The sequence below is a fragment of the Mytilus galloprovincialis genome, chromosome 5, assembly GCF_965363235.1.
Source record: "Mytilus galloprovincialis chromosome 5, xbMytGall1.hap1.1, whole genome shotgun sequence".
Taxonomy (NCBI): Eukaryota; Metazoa; Mollusca; class Bivalvia; order Mytilida; family Mytilidae; genus Mytilus; species Mytilus galloprovincialis.
The window spans coordinates 41,838,592-41,862,695 of NC_134842.1; the positions used below are offsets into that span (position 1 = coordinate 41,838,592).

Sequence of the window (24,104 nt, forward strand, 5' to 3'; positions counted from 1 at the left end):
CAATTCTTTTGTTAAATTCTGTTATTTTAGACAAAACTTTTGTAATTCTTAGATGAACTTATTTCATTTGTTGATTAATGAGACAATCAATCTATCTTACAACTTCAACCCCACTAACTTGTTTTGAAAAGTTTGTGTTCTACATCAATTTTTGAACAAAAATAATTGACGTTGAATTTGAATATGCGATACGACAACTTTTGACCTTCTCAATAAACTTTTTTTATTCATTATTACTTCTATTAACTTCGTCACAAGGCTGCATAACTCATAGGAAAGTAAAAGTACTATTTATAAACTGGCGAACTTACGTGCTGATTTTTCAAAATCAATCCATAATTTCTCGTTAGTGCTAAACTCTAAACTGTCGGTGACGAGTAGGTAAACTGCACATGTTGACAGGAAGACTTGGTGTGTTGCATAAAAATCCTTTTGGCCAGCAAAATCCCATAACCAGCAGAACGCAAACATATCTTGCTTTGTATCTAAATTTTGTTGCATACATGACTCCATAATTTTCATCGGATCTACATTCTTATCATTGTTTAAGCCTGATTGCTTGTCGATGCTTCGTCTTTCTGGGTCGTTTAAATAATCTAAATTTATGGTTTCCTCTTTTTTGCTGTTTGAATTGCTCTGTATTGTTTCTACACTGTCTGGAATTTCCTTGATATTTGTGTGCTCACTCTCCGTCTGTATTCCGTTACCAATATCATTATCGATAATGTCAGTTTTCTCATAACATTCTTTCTCAGTGTTTACTTCATCATAACTATCCGTATACATCTCGCTCGTCACATCTATCTGATATGCATTCACTTTTATCTGAGTGTCAACATCTTCGTCACACATTTCAAATCTAAGATTTGAGTCGCTTGAATGCTCGCGAACAAAGTTTTGTTTTTCAATATATTTTTCTGATTTTTTATATGATTTTCTTTTCTTTTCTTTGTACACTTGTTTTATCAATCTAGTTAAATCATCGTCTATATCTGTAAACATAAATACATAACAACTGCATTAAGCATTTAAATGAAGCGTTCTTGTTCTACCTTTAATTTGTCTCGTGTGCACATGCTACTTCATTGCACATTTGGATAATTGCATTGTTCGTTTATAATGACCTGGTAGAATATGAAACTTAAATGATTTGTTTTTTTAATGTAAAAGTAGTGTGTTGCAGCCTGAAAATAATAACCAAATTCAGTGTTAGTTCAACTACATCTACATGAATGTGAACATTGGTTTAATATACATTTCTTAAGGTAGATCACAAGTATATATTCTTTGAGACAGATTTTTTTTATAATTTGCCAAAATGAAGATTTTACTATGCTCTTTTCAAACATTTAATAAAACGTATGGGTCACCGTGCCATTTTTCAAGCTATGAGTCGTTGAAAATTGCCAAAATTTGTTTAGTTTGTTCATAAAAAAAACACATTAATATGCATAAAACAAATTCTATGAGACAGAATTTTGTAATAAATTGTGAGAAGAAAGGCTTCATAATACTTCTTAAGAAAATAAAAACTTGTTTTATTGCTACAAGTAAAACAAAAAAAAACCTATTAGTACAGTATACATTTGGTACTAAAAGAGTTATCTCCCCTTAAATGGCTCATTTGAAAAAATGGACTTTAAAACTAAAAGAATTATATTTGTTAAATTATTTTGAATAATACGAATAATTAACAAGTTTTCTTAAAATGGAAAAAATAGTCTAACCATTGAATTGGAAATCTGTCTCCAAACTTGCAGATCTAGGCAAATATATAGACCAATTTTGTACTGTGATTGTACAATCCAAAACGGCGGTTTACCATGAATCTATCTTAAATAACTAATAATAGATTGACGAAAGTAAATTTATTGCATTGTCAGTTCCGAATTAGAAATACCGCAAATAGAAACACTTAAAACCATGCATATTTTATGATTTCTATTGAAATTTTCTAATGTGTTTTTATGATCTTACTCTATTGTTTCAGCTGAGGGTGAATGTTGGTACTTATAAAAAGGTTCATACCCGCAGCATTAGTTTGCTCCTGTCGTATGCCAGGAAACTGATGTTCAGTAGTTGTTGTTTGTTTATGTGGTTCATATGTGTTTCTCGTTTCTCTTTTTTCATATAGCATGTATAGATTAGACCGTCAGTTTTCCTGTTTGAATGGTTTCATACATGAAATTTGTTATGCGAATTATAGCTTGCTGTTCGGTGTGAGCCAAGGCTCCGTGTTGAAGACCGTCCTTGAACCTATAATGGTTTTTATTTAACAAATGATGAATTGGTTAATGTACAAAAAAATGAACGTAAAACGAACATGTAACACACGAGCATACTACAATCACTGAATAACAGGCTACTGTCTTTGGGCAGGCTAATACATATATACCAACGCGTCACTTAACAGGGAACAGTGCAACATAAGAACGTGATTTTAAATATAAGATAGATATAAATAGAAATATATCGAACAATAACACAGAGTTGATTGTGGCCGGGTACTTGAATATCCAAACAACAATAAGACAGTAAGTATAGATTTGAGAGTACCCACAGTCTCTGGCAGGTAGTTTAAAGCCAATAACAATTAAAAGCAGATCATGAACCTACGACTGATTTATAAATTACCAATATTAATGGTTTTACTTGAAAGACGTCATAAATACTCAGAGAATACATGACCTTGTGAAATGCCAAGATACAGGTATCGACAAATTGTAGATCCATGAAAGTGCATATGAATATAACAATGATATTTATTTTGCTTTTAAATAACGAATAACCAAATCAATAAACATAAATACCAGTAAAACTATTTTCAAAGATTTAATTCCATTTCACAAATATGGTACATAGCTGTCACGTGAGATGAACAGCCTCGTCATGATGTCAGAACATGCTCGTCTATTATATTGTTAACATGTGTTAATTTTTGTCTTGAAGAACTCTTGGATTTTATATAGTGCCAGGATTTAAACTTATAAAAACTTTTATCAATTTCGAAGTTTTGGCGTTTCTGAAATTAGATTAACGCGAAATCACGGTTTTCAGTACGTAACCACGTAGGTTCAAGTTATATAACTTGTTGAACAATGGCATCTCAGGTTGATGATGATCCAAAAAATGGGACATTAAACTTATATGATGATGACCATAACCCTAATACTAGCCAGCAATCTGGAAAGGGTGTTGATGATACTAGAATACCCAAAGACTTTAGGGATTCTCAAACCCATGAATCTGAATCTAATGATGATGACGATATGTCATCGATGTCGATTGACACTTTAATACGTTTACAACACAAGCAGATGAAATACATGCAAAAACTAACAGAACATTTAGGTTCTAATTCCGATAGTGTGTTGGACAGTGCAAATAAATACACAACAGCACCACACGATAGTACAAGTAGAACAAAAAGATCCCATTGTGATGCCGGGGAATCTCACATTTCAAATAAACACTTAAAAGTTGCAGATGATTCACAGCATGACACAGAGTCTGTTGATGACCTAGATAAACTTATGTGTAGCTTTGAAAATGCTGAGACCGACAACCTTGATAAATCTGATAACGTCACTGATGACGAGGATCTTAACGAGGTCAATGAATAAATGGATGAAATGACCGAATTTTACAATGATTCTGAGGAAACTAGTGCGGCTATTGAAGAAAGCTTAGCAAAATCCGTGAATACGTGAATACCTCTCTAAGATCTAAGATCCCTTAAAAATTCAAAGAAATAAAATCGAAATACAAAAGACCCGAAAACTGTCAAAATCTTATGATCCCTTCATTTAATGAAGAAGTTTTGGGAGAAAAACACTCCATGCTCAACGCAATCAGATCACGTGATCTGAAATTACAGAAAATAATGGGGTATGTCATCAAGGGAATGATACCAACCATAGAAACGACAAATGACATCTTGAAAGCTGCTCTAAAGAAAGCACATTTGAGCCAACAAAAAACCTAAGGAAAATGACAGATGTTATCCGAATGTTTGCAGCTTCTTATACCCAATTGAACCAATACAGGAAAGAAAATTTCAAACCAATTATGGTTGGAAAGTTTAAGAAACTTACTTATACAAACAATTCTGTATCTGATAAATTGTTTGGGGATGATTTGCAGAAGAAAAATTGAAGATATTCAAAAATCAAAGAAAATATCTATAACGGGATTTAATGCCGGATTTACCGAGAAACCATCAACAAGTGGATATAACAATCATTGTAATTCTTCTGAAGGGTATAATAACAATAAAACTGGAAATGGCAAAAGTCGTTTTTTAGACCAGCGAAAGTCCTTCCCGAACAAACGAGGAAGAGAGGAGACAGTTCCACAAACCAAACAATCGTTAAGTTCACAGGTTAGTCAGATTAAACAATTAGATAACAAAAGTAAATGTGAATTTTCAAATCTTGTTAATACTCCTGAAAACTTTAGAGCTGGGAAAGTAAAATACAATCTTGAAAGTTGAAGATCAATAACGAGTGATACATCTATTCTAGGAATGTTGACTGGTTATCGGTTACAATTTCACACCTTACCGCCCGGTCGTAACAGTTGTAATAATCCTTCGTTTAATGAAGATGAAAAAACTTCCATAACTTTAGAAGTGAAAACTTTTTTAAAGAAAGGCATTATCCAAAAAGCTTAAACCATGCAAAAATCAGTTTGTGACAAATATTTTACTCGACCTAAAAAAGATGGAACACATCGAGTGATTTTAAAATTTTTTAGTATTTCAGTCAGAGAGTCTGATCGAAAATTTCTCCGATTCACATGGAATGGGGAATTATATCAATTTACATGTTTAGCTCAAGGACTAAGTACTTGCCCACGTGTTTTTACAAAGATAATGAAATGTGTGTTTTCTGAATTACGAAAGAAAGGTCATTGCAATTCAGCCTATATCGATGATTCTTTATTACATGTATTAATTGGACAATCTTATGAGGATTGCATTAATAACATTAATGACACAGTTACGTTATTCGATAAACTAGGTCTTACAATTCATCCAAATAAATCCGTTTTCGTTCCGACACAAGAAATTCAACATCTTGGGTTTGTGTTGAATTCACGAGAAATGACAGTGCGTCTTACTCAAGAAAAATCTCAAAAATTCAGGGAATTATGTAAACAATTTTTACGCAAAGAATACGTTTCTATCAGAGAATTTTCTGAACTAATAGGAAAAATGGTAGCAAGCGAATACGGCGTTCCGTGTGCAAAATTATTTCACAAAAGACTGCATATAACTAAAAACGAACAGTTACGGAAACAACGAGGCAATTTTGACGCAAAATTCCGTCTCAATGAAATATGTAAGCAAGATATTAATTGGTGGATCGATAATATAGAGACTAGCAAGAAATACGTGTGTGTTGCAAATCCCGAAATTATAATTAGATCAGATGCGTCTTTAACGGGATGGGGCGGAGTTTATGAGAGTCAATCTACAGGTAGTAGTTGGTCAGCTGAAGAAAATTCTTATCACGTTAATCAGCTACGCGTCATGTCTACATATACACGCGCAGATAGATAACACAACTGCTGTGACGTATATAAAAAAAATGGGCGGTATGAAAAAGAATCTCAATGACTTGACAAGGGAAATTTTGTTATGGTGTATAAATAGAAACATCTGGTTGGTTTGTATTGCTTAGTCTATTTTTTTTATTCTGTTTCTTGTTAACTATTGTTTGTCTTATTGTCTTTTTTTCTTTTTGAACCAGGATGCTGGAAGTTTATTTTCGATCCATGAGTTTGAAATTTCCTCTGGTATCTTTCATCCCTCTTCAAAAAACTTTCGATAAACTTTGTTCCTTAAACGTACATAAATTATTATCAAGGAGAAAATTAACAGCTTCAATCATCTCATCACCCCTCCAGTAAGTATAGCTAGCATATTTACCTTTCTGATGAGAGACGAAAGCTTTACATTGCAAATGAGTTACTTCAAATATATTTGCATTTAGATCTACCAAACGACCAATCAATTACATAGATGTTTGATAAGATTGTGTGGACGTGCTGTGTAAAGAGTTGAAAAGTCAAAACTGTCAACAGAATAAAAAAAGACCATAAAAACCGCTATTGAAATTAAACATCTAAAGATTTGTTTCACACTACAAAACTAGTTGAATCCACTACAATTACAAAATATTATGATATATTCTGTTATAGAAGTTAAAAAACTAGTTGAAAGCACATAAACATTAGTTGTAGAACACTTACTAGAGGCCGTGATGAAACGATGTTTTTTTTTAGGTTTTTTGTGTAAGTGCTCAGGTAACCAATATAAAGTATTGAGCTCCAAATGTTAAGAAGAGGCCTAAAGCTGTTATATTTTTGTTTACTATTTGATTCTATGGTGAGCAAGGATTTGATTAAATCCTTAAAAACGTCCGTGAAATATTTACGCATACCACCACCACATCGTTGGCTGCTTTGTCGACCGGTACAAACACAAACCGCTTTTAAAGATCTCGAAGTACACTTCTTATTCTAGAAATAGCCGTAATATGTACTCTTTGGTTCATTTCTAAATATTCACAACATTTATACATTTATTTAAATAAGAATCAAGAAATATTTTCTCATATTTTCCTGGTACCTTATTTTACACCACTGGGTCACTGCCACTACTGGTGGACGTTTCGTCCCCGAGGGTATCACCAGCCCAGTAATCAACATTTCGGTGTTGACATGAATATCAATAATGTGGTATTTTCATAAATTTCCTGTTTACAAACTTTTCAATTTTTCGAAAAACTAAGGATTTTCTTATTCCAGGAATAGCCGTATTTGCACAACTTTCTGGAAATTTGACAAAAATAATGTAAACTCGCACACGTTTTCTCGGAAAACACATTTAATATTTTTTTCAATGAATATTTTTGCTTGAATTGTCATGCTCACACGCTTAGTATCAATGTGCATACATATCTTTCTTAAATGGTATAAAACTGTATCATCCGAACCCATTTGAAATAAATTTTGATATGGTTTGTATATATTTGAATCAATATAGATTGGACGAAATACACAAAGCAAAAAAAAAAACTCTTCTTACTTTTGCAAGGACTCCACTTCCCAGTTTTGACATTGATATTACATTTCTCAATTTCAATCCCATCTGTACTCTCCGGAGAAGTCACATTTCTCTTTTTCTGCCACATTAATCTGCGCATTAAACTGGTTTTTCCAACCCCGTTCTGCCCAATAAAAACTACCCGTGCAAAATGATGTTTTCCACATTCACCTTTTAGAAGAAGTTCCTGTATATATTTTTGTCTTTCGTTATCTGTCATAGTGGATTCTTGCGGAAGTATCACTGGTATAACTGAAAAGGAAACTGAATGTAAAAATTTAAAAACAAAACAGAAATTGATTTCAAATGTTAATGTAAGAAACCGAACTTAAATTAGATATTATAGTTCATTTATATTTCCTAAAAAACTTTTAGGTTTTTCTCATGCAGTAATTCTATCTTCCACGTCCGACGTAGAATTTTTTGTTTTACTTACAAGTTGCAGTCAATGTCAAATTTGTTTCGTACAAAATACATTGTTTTAATAGATGTGCGGCTTTGTATTGATGTTTTAAGTGAAAGTACAGGATAATTTGCATTAAAAGTTTGTCCTTAAATTTAAATATTTAATTAATCTTACTTTATTACAAGAAATTATTTACGGAAATAGTTATCAAAACACACAGATTTTATTGAATTGTTCAATGATTGGTTTTTTATATTTTCAACAAGCAACACCAAACACACAATAAACTAAGCCTCTGTGTAGAAGACTGTTCTTTGACCTATAGTACAATTCAAATAGGTCTAGTGATAAATCTGATAGAATAATAAAGACTTGGCCTCATTGACAATTCTGATAGTATACTAGAAATTGGCGTCAGTGCCAATTCTGAGGACACTGACATTGAAAAACACAAATCAGAACTAGCTATGGTAGATATTTTTGGTATACCAATTCATCAGTGCGGCAACTGATCCTTTAACTTCCTTTTGTGTGATTTTTAAATCTTGAGAATTATTGTACTACTTTTGAATAGATGTAAGGATATTTTCAGAGAAATTAAATTAAAGCTGTTTAAAAAGATACATCCGTATTCCCAGCAACGCTTTCTGTGCTTCAACATTCGCTATCGGAAGCAGTTATAAAGCTTTCAAGAACTAGTGGACAAGTTTTTTTCATGTTAATGCAAAGCGGGAGGCAGCACTTCTTTATTCATATAATAAAACAAATGATACAGAATTATTTTTCTCTGCTGTAAATAAGGTTTATTATGTGGTCAGAAAATCAAAAATTCCGTCTGTCAAAGTATGTAAATGTTCTTTTACAATGTTTTATATATCACCAATATTAAATTTTCCCAAAAAAAATAGTGCAACAATCAATAATTGAGAAGTTCTGATATATAAAAAGTTGATAAAACATACAAATAAGCTTTTCAAGCCTTTTTATAATACGCATTACATACAGTTGGGTGCACACCACACATTACAATGTAGACGGCTGGAAATAGTTAACGCCGCGTTTACTTGCGTGCACTTCAAGAAAACGTCGCATTAACTGTGCGTTAACACCGAAATTTCAGTAGTTTACTTTCGCGTTTACCTCCGCGTTAACGCAAACTCGGTGCGTCTTCTAATGTTGTAAAGAGTGACGGGCGTTTACTGTCGCGTTTTTTCCGCGTTAACGTGACAAAGGGCGCTTCTTCTAATTATGTCAAAATTGAACGCACGTTTACTGTTTGTAGTAATATAAACGCGCGTTAACGCAAATTCTCATATATCCTAGATAACCTGAACTTTAATATTAAATGTTAAATTACATCAAAATTAAATGTCCAACTGACCAACATAATGACGATTACAGTTATTAATAATTTATAACACCTCTTTAATTAATTGAAAATTAATCATAGTAATTTTTTTTCTGCACAAAAAAAAACAGTTCAAGCATGTCCTTCCTTTATTCAGATGATTATAAAATCATCACCAAAATCAAGCAGTTTACACATCTCAAACTGACTCAGGATGAATCGTATAAAAATTATTTGACCTCATTAACAAAAACTGAGCATATTTGCACTTCATCAAGTAAATCTATATAGCCGCACAGTTATTCAGATATATTTTTTAGGTCAGGAGGGACTGATAATACAAATGACAGCAATATTTGAAAGAAATGACTACAAATGTTTGTTCACATCAATTGATAGTGCCAGCATGTCCTCTTATTATTCCAAATATTTACTAGTAAACAAATATCAAATATACTTTAGCAAACAAACATTATACTGTTTATAGACTTTGGGAAAAAAATGGCTAAGTCCAACAAGAGAGTGGAGCATGGAGAGCTATGGAATACCAAACAAGACAATAAAAATTATAGAGGCAATATATACTTGATTAAAGTGTACCGTCATAGATCAGGGAGAAACATCAAAATGGTTTGAGATCAAATCAGGAGTGAAACAGGGTTGTTTAATGTAAGGTTTTCTTTTCCTCCTATTCATAGATTGGATCAGGCGGAAAACAACTTCAGACAAAACTAGAGGGATAAGATGGAATTCTAATACTGTTCTAAAAGATCCTGACTTTGTGGACGACCTATCACTTCTTTTCAAAACTTAGCGAACTTGATGAGAAAACGCAGAAATTTACAACAGAATAGGAAAGAGTTGGAATGAAACTTAACCCCAAGAAGTGTAAAACTTTGAGATCCAAGCATACAAAGAGTAAAGAGTTGATAACACTAGTACTATACAACGAGAAAGTAGAAGTTGTAGACAAGTTCACATTCCTGGGAGCAGTCATGGACAAAGAGGGAGAAGGAAGTTGTGACATCAAAAACAGAATACAGAAAGCAAGAGGGATATTCCATCGCCTAAAAAATATATGGTGTGCACGAGGAATTTGCCTAAAAACAAAATTACAGTTGTATAAATCATTAGTTAGATCTGTATTATTGTATGGATCAATGATGTCGCATCAACATTAAGTATGCATTGTTAACTATTTGATGGAATTAAAAACAATAGCTTCTGATGGTTCAAATTAGTCGGGGCATGATGTAACTTTTCAAAACCTAAGAGAAAGTCTACATGAAGATTTGTTTGCGAAAGGAAGAAAAAAAATGTTGTCTTAGAGTATGCCAGTTACATTTGTTTACAGATCTTTCATGGTTGCGAACCAATGGTGAAAAGCTGTTTACGATCGTTCGAAATTTCAAATTATTTCTTTCTTTACAATGTATGCCAAACTCTCTGATAAATATTTTGTCTGGTTAGTAGATTACAAATATTATCGTATGTATAATTATTACAATGCACAATCATGTGAAGTCTTTTTATAAAAAGGTATACAATAGTTAATGAGATTTTGCCAGTGACGCCTTTAAAACCGTAATATAAAAATGATGTTGTATGTTTGCCAATATGACAAATCTCAACAAGAGACCAAACATACCACATACATTTATAACTATAGGTCAACGTACAGCATTCAACAATAAGTAAAGCCCTTACTGCATAATCAGCAATAAATAGTCTCGAATTCAGAAATGTAAAACATTTCAAACGAGAAAACAACCGTTACGGCCTAATTAATGTACAAAATAATATACAAACAACAAAAATGTTATACAGTAACAAATGAAAACCACTGAATAACTTTCCTGACATTTTACATCTGTTGGTTACCGTAAAACATTCAACACTGAGCAAATCCCATACCGCATAGTCAGCTGTAAAAGGACTCGAAACGGGGAATGTGTCAAATGGACAAACAGGTTTATTTCAAATGGTGGTAGATCTAAAGTGGTATCAAAGTCATTGCATGCAGATCAATAAGAGATTGTAAGAAATGTCTAATGAGTATCTTAAATTAAACATGGGTAGATAAGATTTGTAGGTGACAATGCACTTTCACGCTACAATGATTTTGATTTGCATGGACAGGACGAAATATTTCTAGCCGGATCTTTTCAAATTCTAAAGACTATGAAGCAATTTTGTGCAAGATCTGTAAGTGACTGAAGAAGCACATGTAAGAATTATACTGCCGCCTTTGTTTGCCAATGAACAGATATTGAAAGTTATTCCAGGGGTTGCTTCATATTAACATCAAGACTATTATGTTTAATTTCTAAAAATGTCTTTTCCTCAGATGTCGAACATGATGAATTTTGATTTTAAACTGGAGTCGCAAGACATTTTTTACCTTTTCACGACATATACAACTTCTAAAAGTTATTAGACCTCTGATATCTGGTACACCAACAGTAGCTAGTGCTCTTATAGGATGCGACACGTCTTCTCTAATCGAAATTAGCAAAAGAAGACAATGACAAGGGTTGGAAAAACATGCATGTATAAATTTTGTCAATCAAGCTGGTTCTTATACTGACACATCTGTTGCAGTGAAAATCAATTCATCTCGGATCAAAATAACCCAAGAAACAATGGTCAATCAGTACATTGTGATCTGTCAGCGCCATATAATGACATCCACTTTTTTCTAGTATTGCGTTACTTTTTCAAATTGATGTGCATATTGATGTGTAGTGTCTATAGTTGAATATATTTATACCTAGACAGCTTTTTTTTTTTAACGAAATATCTCTGTGAATTGTGTTTGTTTGTTTTAGATCACAAATATATCTGGCTTTCCATTCTGCTGTTATAATGATTATATTCAATTGTTTATAGATATAAGACGATGTGGTATGAATGACAATGAGACAATGAGACAACTCTCCATCCGGTTATTACAAAAATGTATTGGTATAAATTTTACTACTGGGCTGGTTAAACGGGAAAATCATTGCAACAGTCTGATCTAATAACAAAACTAGAGACGAATATCATTTATGAACCACATCAGCAAACGACAACCATGTATGTCGTTGTTTTATATTATAAAAGGGGGGACACATCTTCTAAATGTACAAGTTTGCTGTTGTACTGATTTATTTATTAACATAAAAACAAAAATAAGCATTAAAACTATTTTTTGTAGTTTTAACATCCGGTTTGGCCTACATAATCAGCCAAGAATTTTATCATGTTTTTTTTTATTACATTATGGACCGGGTGTTGGCTTAACATTTCTTAATTTTCCTCTGTTTTTTATGGTATTAAAACAAAACTTTCTCAAAAGATATTTTTATGCGTGGCCATATATTATTGCATTGCTATTTGTTTTTCGATTATTTCCGTAGATAAAGATATTTTTTATATTTCCTTACATGTTGCAAGCCAGGGTATGCATTACTAATCTCTGGCCATCAGACATAAATATGAATAGCTGAATTCGTGGAACATTTTAAAAGCACGCTTCAATTAAAATGTATCCATTGATATGAGAGACTACAGCGAAATTGTCCAGAATGTCTAAAATCTGTGATTTGTTTTAAATCCTCCGTTTGACCTTTGAAATCTACACCACTTTGACACTATACGAAATACTCAATAAAAGGGTCTTATATTTGTCTATTAAATAAGGCCAAAATAAGCTGTGAGGTATTTCAGTCAATTTAATTTTCAAATTTTCCTTATTTCTCATCGTATTAAATTTATATTAATTTTATGTATTATAGGTCGTTGTCTTATTAACGTACATCCCTTAAACATTATAAGACTAGATAACATTCCAAGAAATTGTATACCATAATTGATAGCTCATTTACTACATGGACTGATTATGTAAACTAGTAATAATCTTATCAAATAATTAAATAATATCCATTAAAAAAATATTACTCAAACAACAGTATTTGAAAACTATATAAAACACATTAATTAATCAATAAAGGGGTTACAATTTTAACTTACTGATCATTTTCTGAAGGCCGATACAGGGTGCAATGATTTTGTCCTTATTAAAATATTATCTTGTCAACTTTTTCTGCGACAAAGCGATTTGTTTTCAAATTTGTTAGGTAACTAACAGTCCTGCTGATGAAAATATGCACTGACGGTAGAGGGATGCGTGAGAGACAAAGATAAGCTAAATTTGTAAGACTTGGAAACCTACTCTTCTTCATATCCTACATATACCTCTATTTTGAGGAATTTTAAATGAAGTTAAAGGCAAACATTCGAATAATATTCTAGGTATTATAACATTTTAATAATGTCCCGGGAAGTGGTGTCAATAAAAAAATATGTTTTATTTAAACTTACAGAAGCAACAACATTCTAACAAAAAAACGTAAGGCGAGTATCATTTTTGTAATAAATACTAGTCGAGTACTTGTTGACATCACTAATTTAAAAAGATAATCCTTACCATAAACTATTGATACTGCTACGACAAGATAGACTGAAAATAAAGAGAATTAAATGATAAGTTATCTGCTCTGAATGGTATTTCGTTGTTCATGTATATTACAACAGTTAAGATTGCCTGGCAAAAAATAATAAGTAAACAATTATGAAAAATATTTCAGCAGTCATGTTATACTTGTTTCTGTGACATATACCACCATATTACATGTACATCTTTTAATATGGTGCTTGTCAACAAAAATGATCTAAAACAATGTTAACTGCAGTATCTTTAAGAACAATATTAATGTCACTATATATTATGATTTTGTCAACTTACTGGTAATCAAAACAATGATGATATATGTAACTTCATGTGCATATCCTAAAACAAAATATTAAAAAATTAATTTTACAGAACTCAAATATCCAAAATTTGAATTTCAGTTAAAGTGTGGCAAAACAAAGCATAATAGTTACAAATAAAACAGGTCGCAATAATAAATGATTTTTTTGTATAAATAATTGAAAAATTTTAGAAAATGTCTTTTCTTTATATTTTTTCTTAATGTTACACATTTGAATTATAAGATAAAATATCTTTTTTATTTCATTCCTTTTCAGTTAAGTCATGAAAACAATGCACGTATCTAAATTTGTTCTACGATTCAAAATGCTGACAATTCATCCGCTTTCCTACTTAGCATAGGAAGATAGACATTTAAGTAGAGTATGTTTTCACATGTCAGTTATCAATTTCGATTTGACATAGCCAATATATTGTTGAAATTATTTTTAAATTAAGTAATATACATATTTCCTTCGTGCAAAACGCTGATTCATCATTTGAAATTTGTTATACTTTAGGTCCTTAATGTTTGTTCATTTCTTTAACATTTGTAACATTTACAAATATTTCGGCCTCGAGCATCATTGAAGACACATTCATTGTGGAAATGCAAATCGAATCAAGTAAATGTGTAATGTTATTGTTATCAAATCATATCATATAATGTCCTTTTTGTTGTATTGCAACCAATATAACTATTAGTTTTATTTTGATAAATCTACTTTTAATTTCAAGGAAAGCTTAGTCCATAAACAAATGACAAAACCAAAAGCTAAAACACATCACACGAATGGGAAAAAACTGTCGTATTACTACGTTGGTCCAAGAATTACAAAAGTATGATGTAATATTTTGGCTTTGCATGACCCTAGAGGAAAAAAATACATCAAAATATTTATCAAAGTTTAAAAAAAATCGACCATGTAAAAATGTTGTTTGTTTATAGTTGACACGTGTTTGGTTAATTATCACTGGGGTAAAGCTGATGACCGTAACTGCATTCACGGTCATCCCAAAATATCGGATGAAAAATTAGGTCAGTTTCTGTATTGTCTGTTAAAGTGTTTCTATATCATTTTCTTTACAAATCATACATTTCAACGATGTAAATTTATATAAGATTCACACGGAAATCACTAATTACTACCGAGAAATGTGCATGAAACAGGAATTTCGATTAAATCACAATCGAGATGACCGTAACAGAATCAGCGATTCATAACAAGGGTGACCGTAATTGGTTTAAAGATGACCGTAATTTGTAAATGATGACCGTAACTTTTAAAGGATGACCGTCATTTCTAAGAAATATCCGTATTTATATAACTACCTTTTTGTATCCAATGAAGTTAATCGTGTTGGTATAAACGTATTAATATGAGAGTATTATCCTATAAGTTGACGTGTTTCAAATGCATAGTTCACCATATGTATCTTTTTTACAGTAGAGGGTTGACTTTTTAAAATGAATTTGCAACAAGACATGCACATGAACAAGTGGGACATGCAACAAAAGCGCGATAAAATGACACCTTACAAGTATAATGAACAAAACTGCGGTGCACAGCCTCCAACTACAAGACAAAAGATTTTTTTTTTTATTTCTGGGATTCCTTTTAATGACGTATAATAAATACACATTTTTAAAAATGCCAGTGCATGTACACCCATTGATATTATATCGTCTTCTATTTTGTCGTGCAAATAAAATAACAGAAAATATTTTGAAAATATCATACGACTAAACTAGTGACGGTCAGCTCCAGCAAAGTATATCCTTAAATTAGTCTTATACGAATAGCGTATCACAAGGGGGAACGTTGTCAATTTGTATATATACAGAAATGTTATTCATACAGTCAGGATTCTACTTCATCAAAATTATCTCCCCATTACGCCAGGCAGTTCATTTTCACAATCGTAGAAATGGAAGCCATTGACGCGCTGCCAATTTTGCTCCTGAAAACCGATAAATTTATCCACATAGCACTATTACGATCCTTATATGTCAGTTGTATTTTAAAAGACAAATGTATCTACTAGCTAATGAGCATCAGTTAATGATCGTGTCTGCATTGATTCAACTGAAAACTATTGTTTAATCGGATGCCAGGTGGAATTTTCGAAAATTCTTAAACATTTAAAAAAAGGTCTGATTAAATATTTCGTGGAAGGGCAGACTAAAAATTTTCAGTGGTTGAAGATTATAAACCCTAGTTATCACACACAAATTTTTTTTTTCGAAGATATGCATTTTCATCATCCAAATTAAAAGACTGTCGTCAAGTACTTTTAGAAAAAAAAATATCTATTCGAACACACCTACTCTATTTTTGTGATTCATTAGTCTCGATGCACCAGAGTTATCGTTCTTACAGCCAACAATATGCATATGGAGCGTCTGGATGATCGAGACTAGTGATTCATTAGATAGGTATTTCACTTGACCCATATATTTCATCTTTTCGTACTGTCATTTTTTTACGTTATAAAGTCAACCTGTAGCTTTGATATATAAAAATTATAGAATCTGAAGCGAGATGCTATATCAAATACTCTTGCTTTGTACGTTTTAAAGACAAAATATACACCTCAAACACGCCCTAACATAAAAAGGTGCACTCGATTTTCTCTTCGATACAATCGTTACCTATTTTTGGGAATTTTTTCTTGATTCACATAATGGAAGGGCAGACACGAAAATTTCTGATCTAATAGATGAATAGATTGATATGTTCTCCGTCCGTGGTAAAAAAAAATCGGAGGTTATGCATTTTCTACATCCAACTTATAGTACCCATGTCGTCGACATGATATGTTATTGTTCTGCATTACTATGTAATTGATGAATTGAAAACTTATGCAAATGGTGTTTTTAAAATTAAACACTTCGTAATTGAGAAGAAAATTGTCGTTTTATTTGTTTCTAATAACTTTTAAAAATTGTGTTACTCAGTAAACATTACAGTAAACATGTATCGCCTTCTCTAACAAAGAGCTGCGATTATTTTGTTCTACTTCAACTGGATTTCCGCCTGCATATATCAAGACAAATCAAGATTTTAATCTGCTTCCTCTGGAACCATACACATGGGCTCGATTACCGAATATTCATATGTATTATAAATGTTTTTTATGCTCCATTTATGAACATTATGTTTTTTCTGGTCTGTGCGTGCGTTCGCTCGTTCGTCTGTTCGTTTGTCCAGCTTCAGGTTAAATCAACTTGAGACTTAGTACACATTTTCTTATGGTATGATCTTTTTAATTCTAATCCAAATTACAGTTTTATCCCATTTTCACCGTCCACTAAACATAGAAAATGATAGTGTAGATGAGGCATCCGTGTACTAGGGACACATTCATGTTTCTTCAAATTTTCGTCGTATCGCTGTCAATTTGTATTAAAATTGTAACGTCGTTATCAATAAATATTTCATTGTTTACGAGAAATATGCAATTTACTATCATTGTCATGAACCCAAAATACGGCCAATAGTTTAAAAAAAGAAATTTATGAAACATATTTATATCCGCTAACCGAGCCCCTATTGAGATCGACAAACTCAACAAAAAGCTATACAAGTACGGATATTTCTTAGAATTGACGGTCGTCCTTTATAAATTACAGTCAGCCTTTACAAATTACGGTCATCCTTCACAAGTTACGGTCATCTTTTTACCAATCACGGTCATCCTTGTTATATGTTACTGTCATCTTGAAAATATTTTGATTATGATTTACGGTCATCTCAACGATTTTTTCAAATCGAATTTCCCATTTCATGCACATTTCTCGGTAGTAATTTGTGATTTCCGAGTGATTCTTTTATAAATTTACGTCATTTCAATGTATTATTTGTAAAGAAAATGATATAGAAACACTTTAACAGACAATACAGAAACTGACCTAATTTTTCATCCGACATCTTGGGATGACCGTGAATGCAGTTACGGTCATCAGCTTTACCCCAGTGAATTATAGTATGGTCGGTTCGATTTGGATATTGAGTTCATGCACGAGTGAACTCAGGTAGTTTGAAGTCATTCGTGCCGTTGCAGCCGAAGTGTACAGAAGCATTTTGCCAAGTAAATAATACTAATAATTATATCATTTATTTTTATATCTGTAGACCACTAGCTATATATATATAGTGTTGGTCGACCATTACCAACTGCTTAATACCGGTGAATGTATACGAACTTTTCACCCTACTAAACTCATATTCATCATAAAATGTGCGCTTGTCTCTGCAAGTGGCGTCTCTCATATGGTGGTTATTTGATTAATATTTTATGTTTGTTTAAGTGTACGAATTTGAATTAAATTTCTTTGTAAGTATCGTAAAACATAATTATTAGATACGATCTTGTATATGAAACTCACTTTTATTTGAGATGTTACTTTCGGTGTACTGCAAGGTTTGTTTATGTTGCTCGTTCGATCTGAAAAACGAATCAACTAATAGATTCTACAGTTTTCTATAACAAAACTGGATCTGCTCACTTTGATTCAGTTCAACTATAATTTAACAATGATGCATGATAATCAATAGTTGTCCAGATGGTACTTTGTTTATTACTTCCAAACTATTGTATTAGCTATAGACATAATCGTAACGCATACTTTATATGTAAATTGTTTAACATTTATACAATTTTTCTATTTTTCTATTTTTGTTAGACTAGAAAACATGTATTTGCAATTGCAGTTCAATTCAATTTCATCTAAATAAAAACTTTTCACATAAACCTGGTACAGCTATGTAAAGATATCCAGTACACTGGATCTTCTTATAATAAAGATGAATCAATTACTTTCAATTCCATAAAAAAACATACTACTAATATTGAAATAAATGTTTTTGTAGGATTTTCTTGTTAACTCTGTTAATAAAAGTCGGGGATTGTGTGACCACAGATTACTTAAAACCTCTATTTAATTTTTCCATAGACACAAATATTTGGTTTGGAAGTTTGATTGTACCTGTAGCAGACAGAATAACACATTCTTATTTTAACTGAAATATTATTGGATCTTGAATAGGTGTCTACGCTGTACTACCCAAGGTTATATGGTGATCTATAGTTGTTAACTTATTTGTCATTTGTTCTTTTATCGAGAGTTGTCTCTTTGGCAATCAAACCATGGCGCTCTTCTGGATAAACATTTATTTGAAAGGTTAAACGCAGAACATTGGAACAATTAAGGTATGAGTCCGTTAATCCGTGAAGATCTGCATGATTAAAAAGAACCTACCGGTAAAACGGAAGAAAATTCAATCTCAGGTCAATTTTCCTAAGTGAGTTGAAGCGTTAGTTTATTACAAATTGCAAAATTTATCAACGATGCATGAGAACAAAGGGGAATCGTTAAAATATAAACGCACATGCATATTTTCTAAACATTTATCAAGACACAATTTGGCATTAGTGTTTGATAGGCTGATAAGTTTTTAAAAAAAATGTTAAACTTTGCTGTATATTAATCAAAAGCATTTTTAAATAGTATGTGCATATAAAAGTTCAAGGCATTTTCCATTTATCAACATTAAAAATTTCAGTATGGTTCTTAGCATAATTTTTTTTCGATGAAATCAATTTGACACGGTCAGTCACAAAGACATATGTAACATATTCAAACTGAGTATTGAACAATCATTCTTAATAACATGTACATGTACATGTGAGTAATTTTTATGAAGATCAAATTTAAAAACACTGATTTGTTTATGTATTTTTGTATTCTTAACTATCTAATGATATTTGCATACAACACATATCTTAATTTCCACTATATCTTTTTCGTGGGTCAACCTCATTATAAGGGATTTAGAGCTTGCCTCATACAAACATCTAACGAATAATTAAAAATGAAAATGTCCAATCAATGGTTTAATAGGAATGATGAACGTTACAATAATAAATACACAAAACAAACACAGTGATAACGTTATTCATCATTGTAATCTTACACATAAACTAGCTCTAAAACTTTGATTTTACTTTTGGACAAACGAAATCTTATTTATTGGTCATAAAATGATTAGAAAAATAGTCGTTTGAGATTCCCCAAGTATTTCGTGGGATTTGTGTTGGTTAGTCATTAGTTTTTCTATGTTTTGTTTTGTGTAATATTGTTAATCAGTTTGTCTTAACACAACATAAACACGACCTTTATTTTCTTTAATCCACCCTTTCTTTATTTAAAAAAAAAAAACAATCTCGCAATAAACATGATATGTTATCAGAACACTTGTCATTATTTGAGCTCATGAATGGTTTATCTTAGGTATTTGTCCATACCAAAGATCTTTTCAGTGTATGTAGATCACTGCGAATGCTTATGAAATATGCATCAAACGACTCATAAATTTCATTCCACATGGAATGCAATAATGCCGACGTGTGACAAATTGTTCAATATATAAAAAAAAAGAATAAGAAATCGATTGATGTTTGATACAATTTGATTATGGATCGTTTATGATTCTTCGCGTACGTCATCAGTTCTATATTGACTACATAGATTTGGGTGCGGTCCTAACCTTGCCAAAAGTTAACTTGGAGCAGACTTGTTGACTGCTTTCTAAGTTAACTTGAGAATTTATAAGCAGTCAAGCTAGTTAACTTGGTTGTTGGTGGACCAGACCTGCGGTCTGCTTATTTAGGACTGCTGCAGACCTATCGACAAGTCGGCTCCAGACCAGACCTGTGGACAAATCTGCTTTTGACCAGTCCTGAGGACAGGTCTGCCTTAGACGAGACTTGTGGACAGGCTGCTATTGACCAGACCTGAGGACAGGTCTGCTTATGACAGATTGTCGTTATAAGAGTTTTTATATCAGACTTGAGCTTTAATTAAAATATGTAAACAACATTCGCATTGTTTTTCCACAGATATCAAATTTAATTATTTACTCGCTAGACTCTACTAGATATTATACAAAATTATCTTTTTTTATTCGATATACATGTATTCTTATATACATAAAACAATGGCTATACAAGCACACACCGCTACTCATGAAGGAAATGAGAGTGGGTTTTATTATTATTAGAAGGCGGAAAGAAAGGTTATCCAACGCATCGGAACAATATTCATATATCACGGGATATCAACAACATTGTCGACGTTGCTTCGTTCTGTTTTTTACCTGTCCCTTCCTAAATTTTACTTTATGCATAAATGTATACATGCATGGATATTTCATTGTTATTCAACTTGTTTGCAATGGATTCACTATTCTATTTTCAGCAGAATATTCTAACAGAAATTGTACAGTGTCCGTAAGCATACGGTGTGATAAAACTATCAACAATCTCGTCAAATTCGTCAAAATTATACTCAATGCGCACTTGAATGAAATAGTTGCCACTTCACGTTTAACTACAAACAAAATCAATCAACCGACATAATAGATTAACAGTATACTATTCCTAGAAGAGAACCGCATATACTTAAATAGTACAAATGAATTCAGACATGTCAGTGTTAGTACTTTGATGATGCAGCCTAATAGTAATAGTTTTGTTTTACACACCATGATGAACTACTATATCTAGTGACTGTTCAATATTATGAATATAGAGATGCAATGCTGACACTCTCAATTTATACGGAAAATTTTTTGCACTAATTGTTTTTCAATATTATTGATAATATGTATATTTACGGTCCTATTGAAATGTGCACAGGAGCGCCAGGACAAGACATTAAGGCGCTAGATACAATACTATGCGGGTATATATATTTACAAATAAAAGTGCACTTATGGTCAGTTTTGGTCAAATAATTTTTTTGGACAATTCAGCATTAGGTATCAAAACTACTGAAATTGTGTAACGTATCAATATTTTTAATAAAAAGAGGACGTGCTGGCACCCTTAATTTATGCGAACAAAAATTTGTTGTTACTGAATTGCAATATTGCTGTCCATTGTATTATACATTGAACCCTGACATAAACATTATGGCCAATTTACTATGCGGGTATATAGATTTACAACTTAAAGTGTACATATGGTCAGTTTTGGTCGATAGGGTCAAAAAATTTTGTTATACAAGTCAGCATGAAGTATCAAAACTACTGAAATTTTGCTACGTATCAATATTTTGAATAAAAGGAGGACATGTTGGCATCCTAAATTTATGCAAACAAAGATTTGTTCTTGTCTTGCAATATTTCTGTCCATTGTATTATACATTAAATCCTGACATAACAAATATGGCTGATTTATTATGCGGGTATACATGGTATATAGATTTACAAATTAAAGTGCACATATGGTCAGTTTTGGTCGATGCAGTCAAATAATTTTGATGTACAAGTCAGCATGAAGTATCAAAACGACTGAAATTTTGTTACGTATCAATATTTTGAATATAAGGACATGCTGGCATCCTAAAGGAGTAAGTTCGGTAAGTGCCATATTTGGCCCCAATTATAAAGTTCATGGTTACAAGACAATAATTGTTTTAAGTTGCCTTAAAGACATGTGAAAACGTTAAACAGAGCTGTTTTTGTCAAAGTTTAATTCTAACAGAACGATTTTTACATTCCAAAACGGTCAAGATAAGGGATTTTGGTGAAATTTGACAAAATCAGCGGGATTTCAACCAAATAAAGGACCAGGAAAGATAGAGCGCAGGCGTCGACAAGCTTAATATTCAAATAAGACATGTTAAATGTCTTCACAAACATTATTTTAAAAGATCTTTGTTGTCGACGTATGCGCTCTATGTTTCCTGTCAAATAATCTTTGGAAATTTCCCCATTTTCATTGATTTTTTCGTGAAAAATCAATATGAGTACAACTTGTGACGTCATAATGAAACGCAGAAACGTAAAATTTTAAACAAAATGGCTTATATCCTATCTAGTCAATGTATTAGCTATAATTTATCGTGATATTGGTCAATAAATCCGAGTTTGAAATTTACGCTAAAAAAGTGGGCCATTTTAGGACCTTATCGAACATACTCCTTTATGCGAACAAAAAATTGTTGTTAATTTATAGCAATATTGCTGTCCATTGTATTATACATTTAATCCTGGCATTAACAATATTTCTGATTTACTATGCAGGTATACATGGTATATAGATTTACAAATTAAAGTGCACATATGGTCAGTTTTGGTAGATGCGGTCAAATAATATTGTTGTACAAGTCAGCATAAGATTTCAATACTACTGCAATTTTGTTACGCATCAATATTTTGAATAAAAGGAGGACATGCTGGCACCCTAAAGGACAAGGTTCACTAATGGCACAAAATGGCCTAAAATATCAACTTTATCATAAAACACCAAAAAGGTCTCAATTTGGTTCGTAAATGGGTCTATTTCAAAAGTATAAATGCTAAATATATCAGTTCTTTTCATAAGAGTACAAGATATTCGCCAAAAATAAGCCCATTTTGGACATTTTGTCAAAATATGATGATTTTGTGCATTTTTCAAACCTAAAAGCTTTTGAAACACATTGGCCGCCACTTACGATCCAAAATGTGTTGTAACTAAAAGATTCCAATTTTGATATAGATTTTATAAATATAAAAATTTTTGGATCGTAGATGGAGGCCAAGGTTAATTATGGCAAAAACATTTGAAATAATGGACAAAAAGTACCAAAATTGACCTTTTTAATACAAATTATGCTCATTTAAGGGGTCATTGCTCCATAAATAGTAAAGGAAAGTGCCAGAAAAAATATTTTTGTCTTAGTAGTATTATCACAAGTATTTCTATGTGAAATTTGTATTTTTTTGGCCCGATTTAAAAAAACATAAAAAATTCAGGATCAATTTTAACCCTTCGTGAACCTTCTCCAAAAAAAAATGCGAAACAATTTTTTTTAATATTGCTGTACATTATATTATAAATTGAATCCTGATATAGAAAATATGGCTGATTTACTATGCGGGTATATATAGATTTACAAATTAAAGTGCACATATGGTCAGTTTTGATCGATGCAGTCAAATAATGTTGTTGTACAAGTCAGCATGAGGTATCAAAACTACTGAAATTTTGTTACATATCAATATTTTTAATAAAAAGAGGACATGCTGGCATCCTAAATTTATGCGAACAAAAAATTGTTGCTATTGTATTGCAATATTGTTGTCCATTGTATTATACATTGAATCCTGACATGAAAAATATGGCTGATATACTATGCATTGCTATGTGGGTATATATATTTACAAATGAAAGTGCACATATGGTTAGTTTTGGTCGATGCAGTCAAATAATTTTGTTGTACAAGTCCGCATGAGGTATCAAACCGACTGAAATTTTGTTACGTATCAATATTTTGAATATGAGGAGGACATGCTCGCATCCTAAATTTATGCGAACAAAAATTTGTTGTTATTGTATAGCAATATTGCTGTCCATTGTATTATACATTGAATCCTGGCATAAACAATATTTC

General features: G+C 31.8%; 1 protein-coding gene across 1 annotated transcript in view; it reads right to left on the reverse strand.

The window, feature by feature from the left end:
- LOC143074040 (uncharacterized) overlaps nt 1-24,104 on the reverse strand; it is a 57,036-nt gene that overhangs the window by 22,683 nt on the left and 10,249 nt on the right. Inside the window, exons 6-10 of the mRNA XM_076249592.1 lie at nt 18,051-18,109; nt 13,655-13,699; nt 13,337-13,369; nt 7,094-7,363; nt 312-992 (exon numbers count right to left, since the gene is read on the reverse strand). Coding sequence (XP_076105707.1) covers nt 312-992; nt 7,094-7,363; nt 13,337-13,369; nt 13,655-13,699; nt 18,051-18,109 — 1,088 coding nt within the window. The remainder of the gene's footprint in view (nt 1-311; nt 993-7,093; nt 7,364-13,336; nt 13,370-13,654; nt 13,700-18,050; nt 18,110-24,104) is intronic.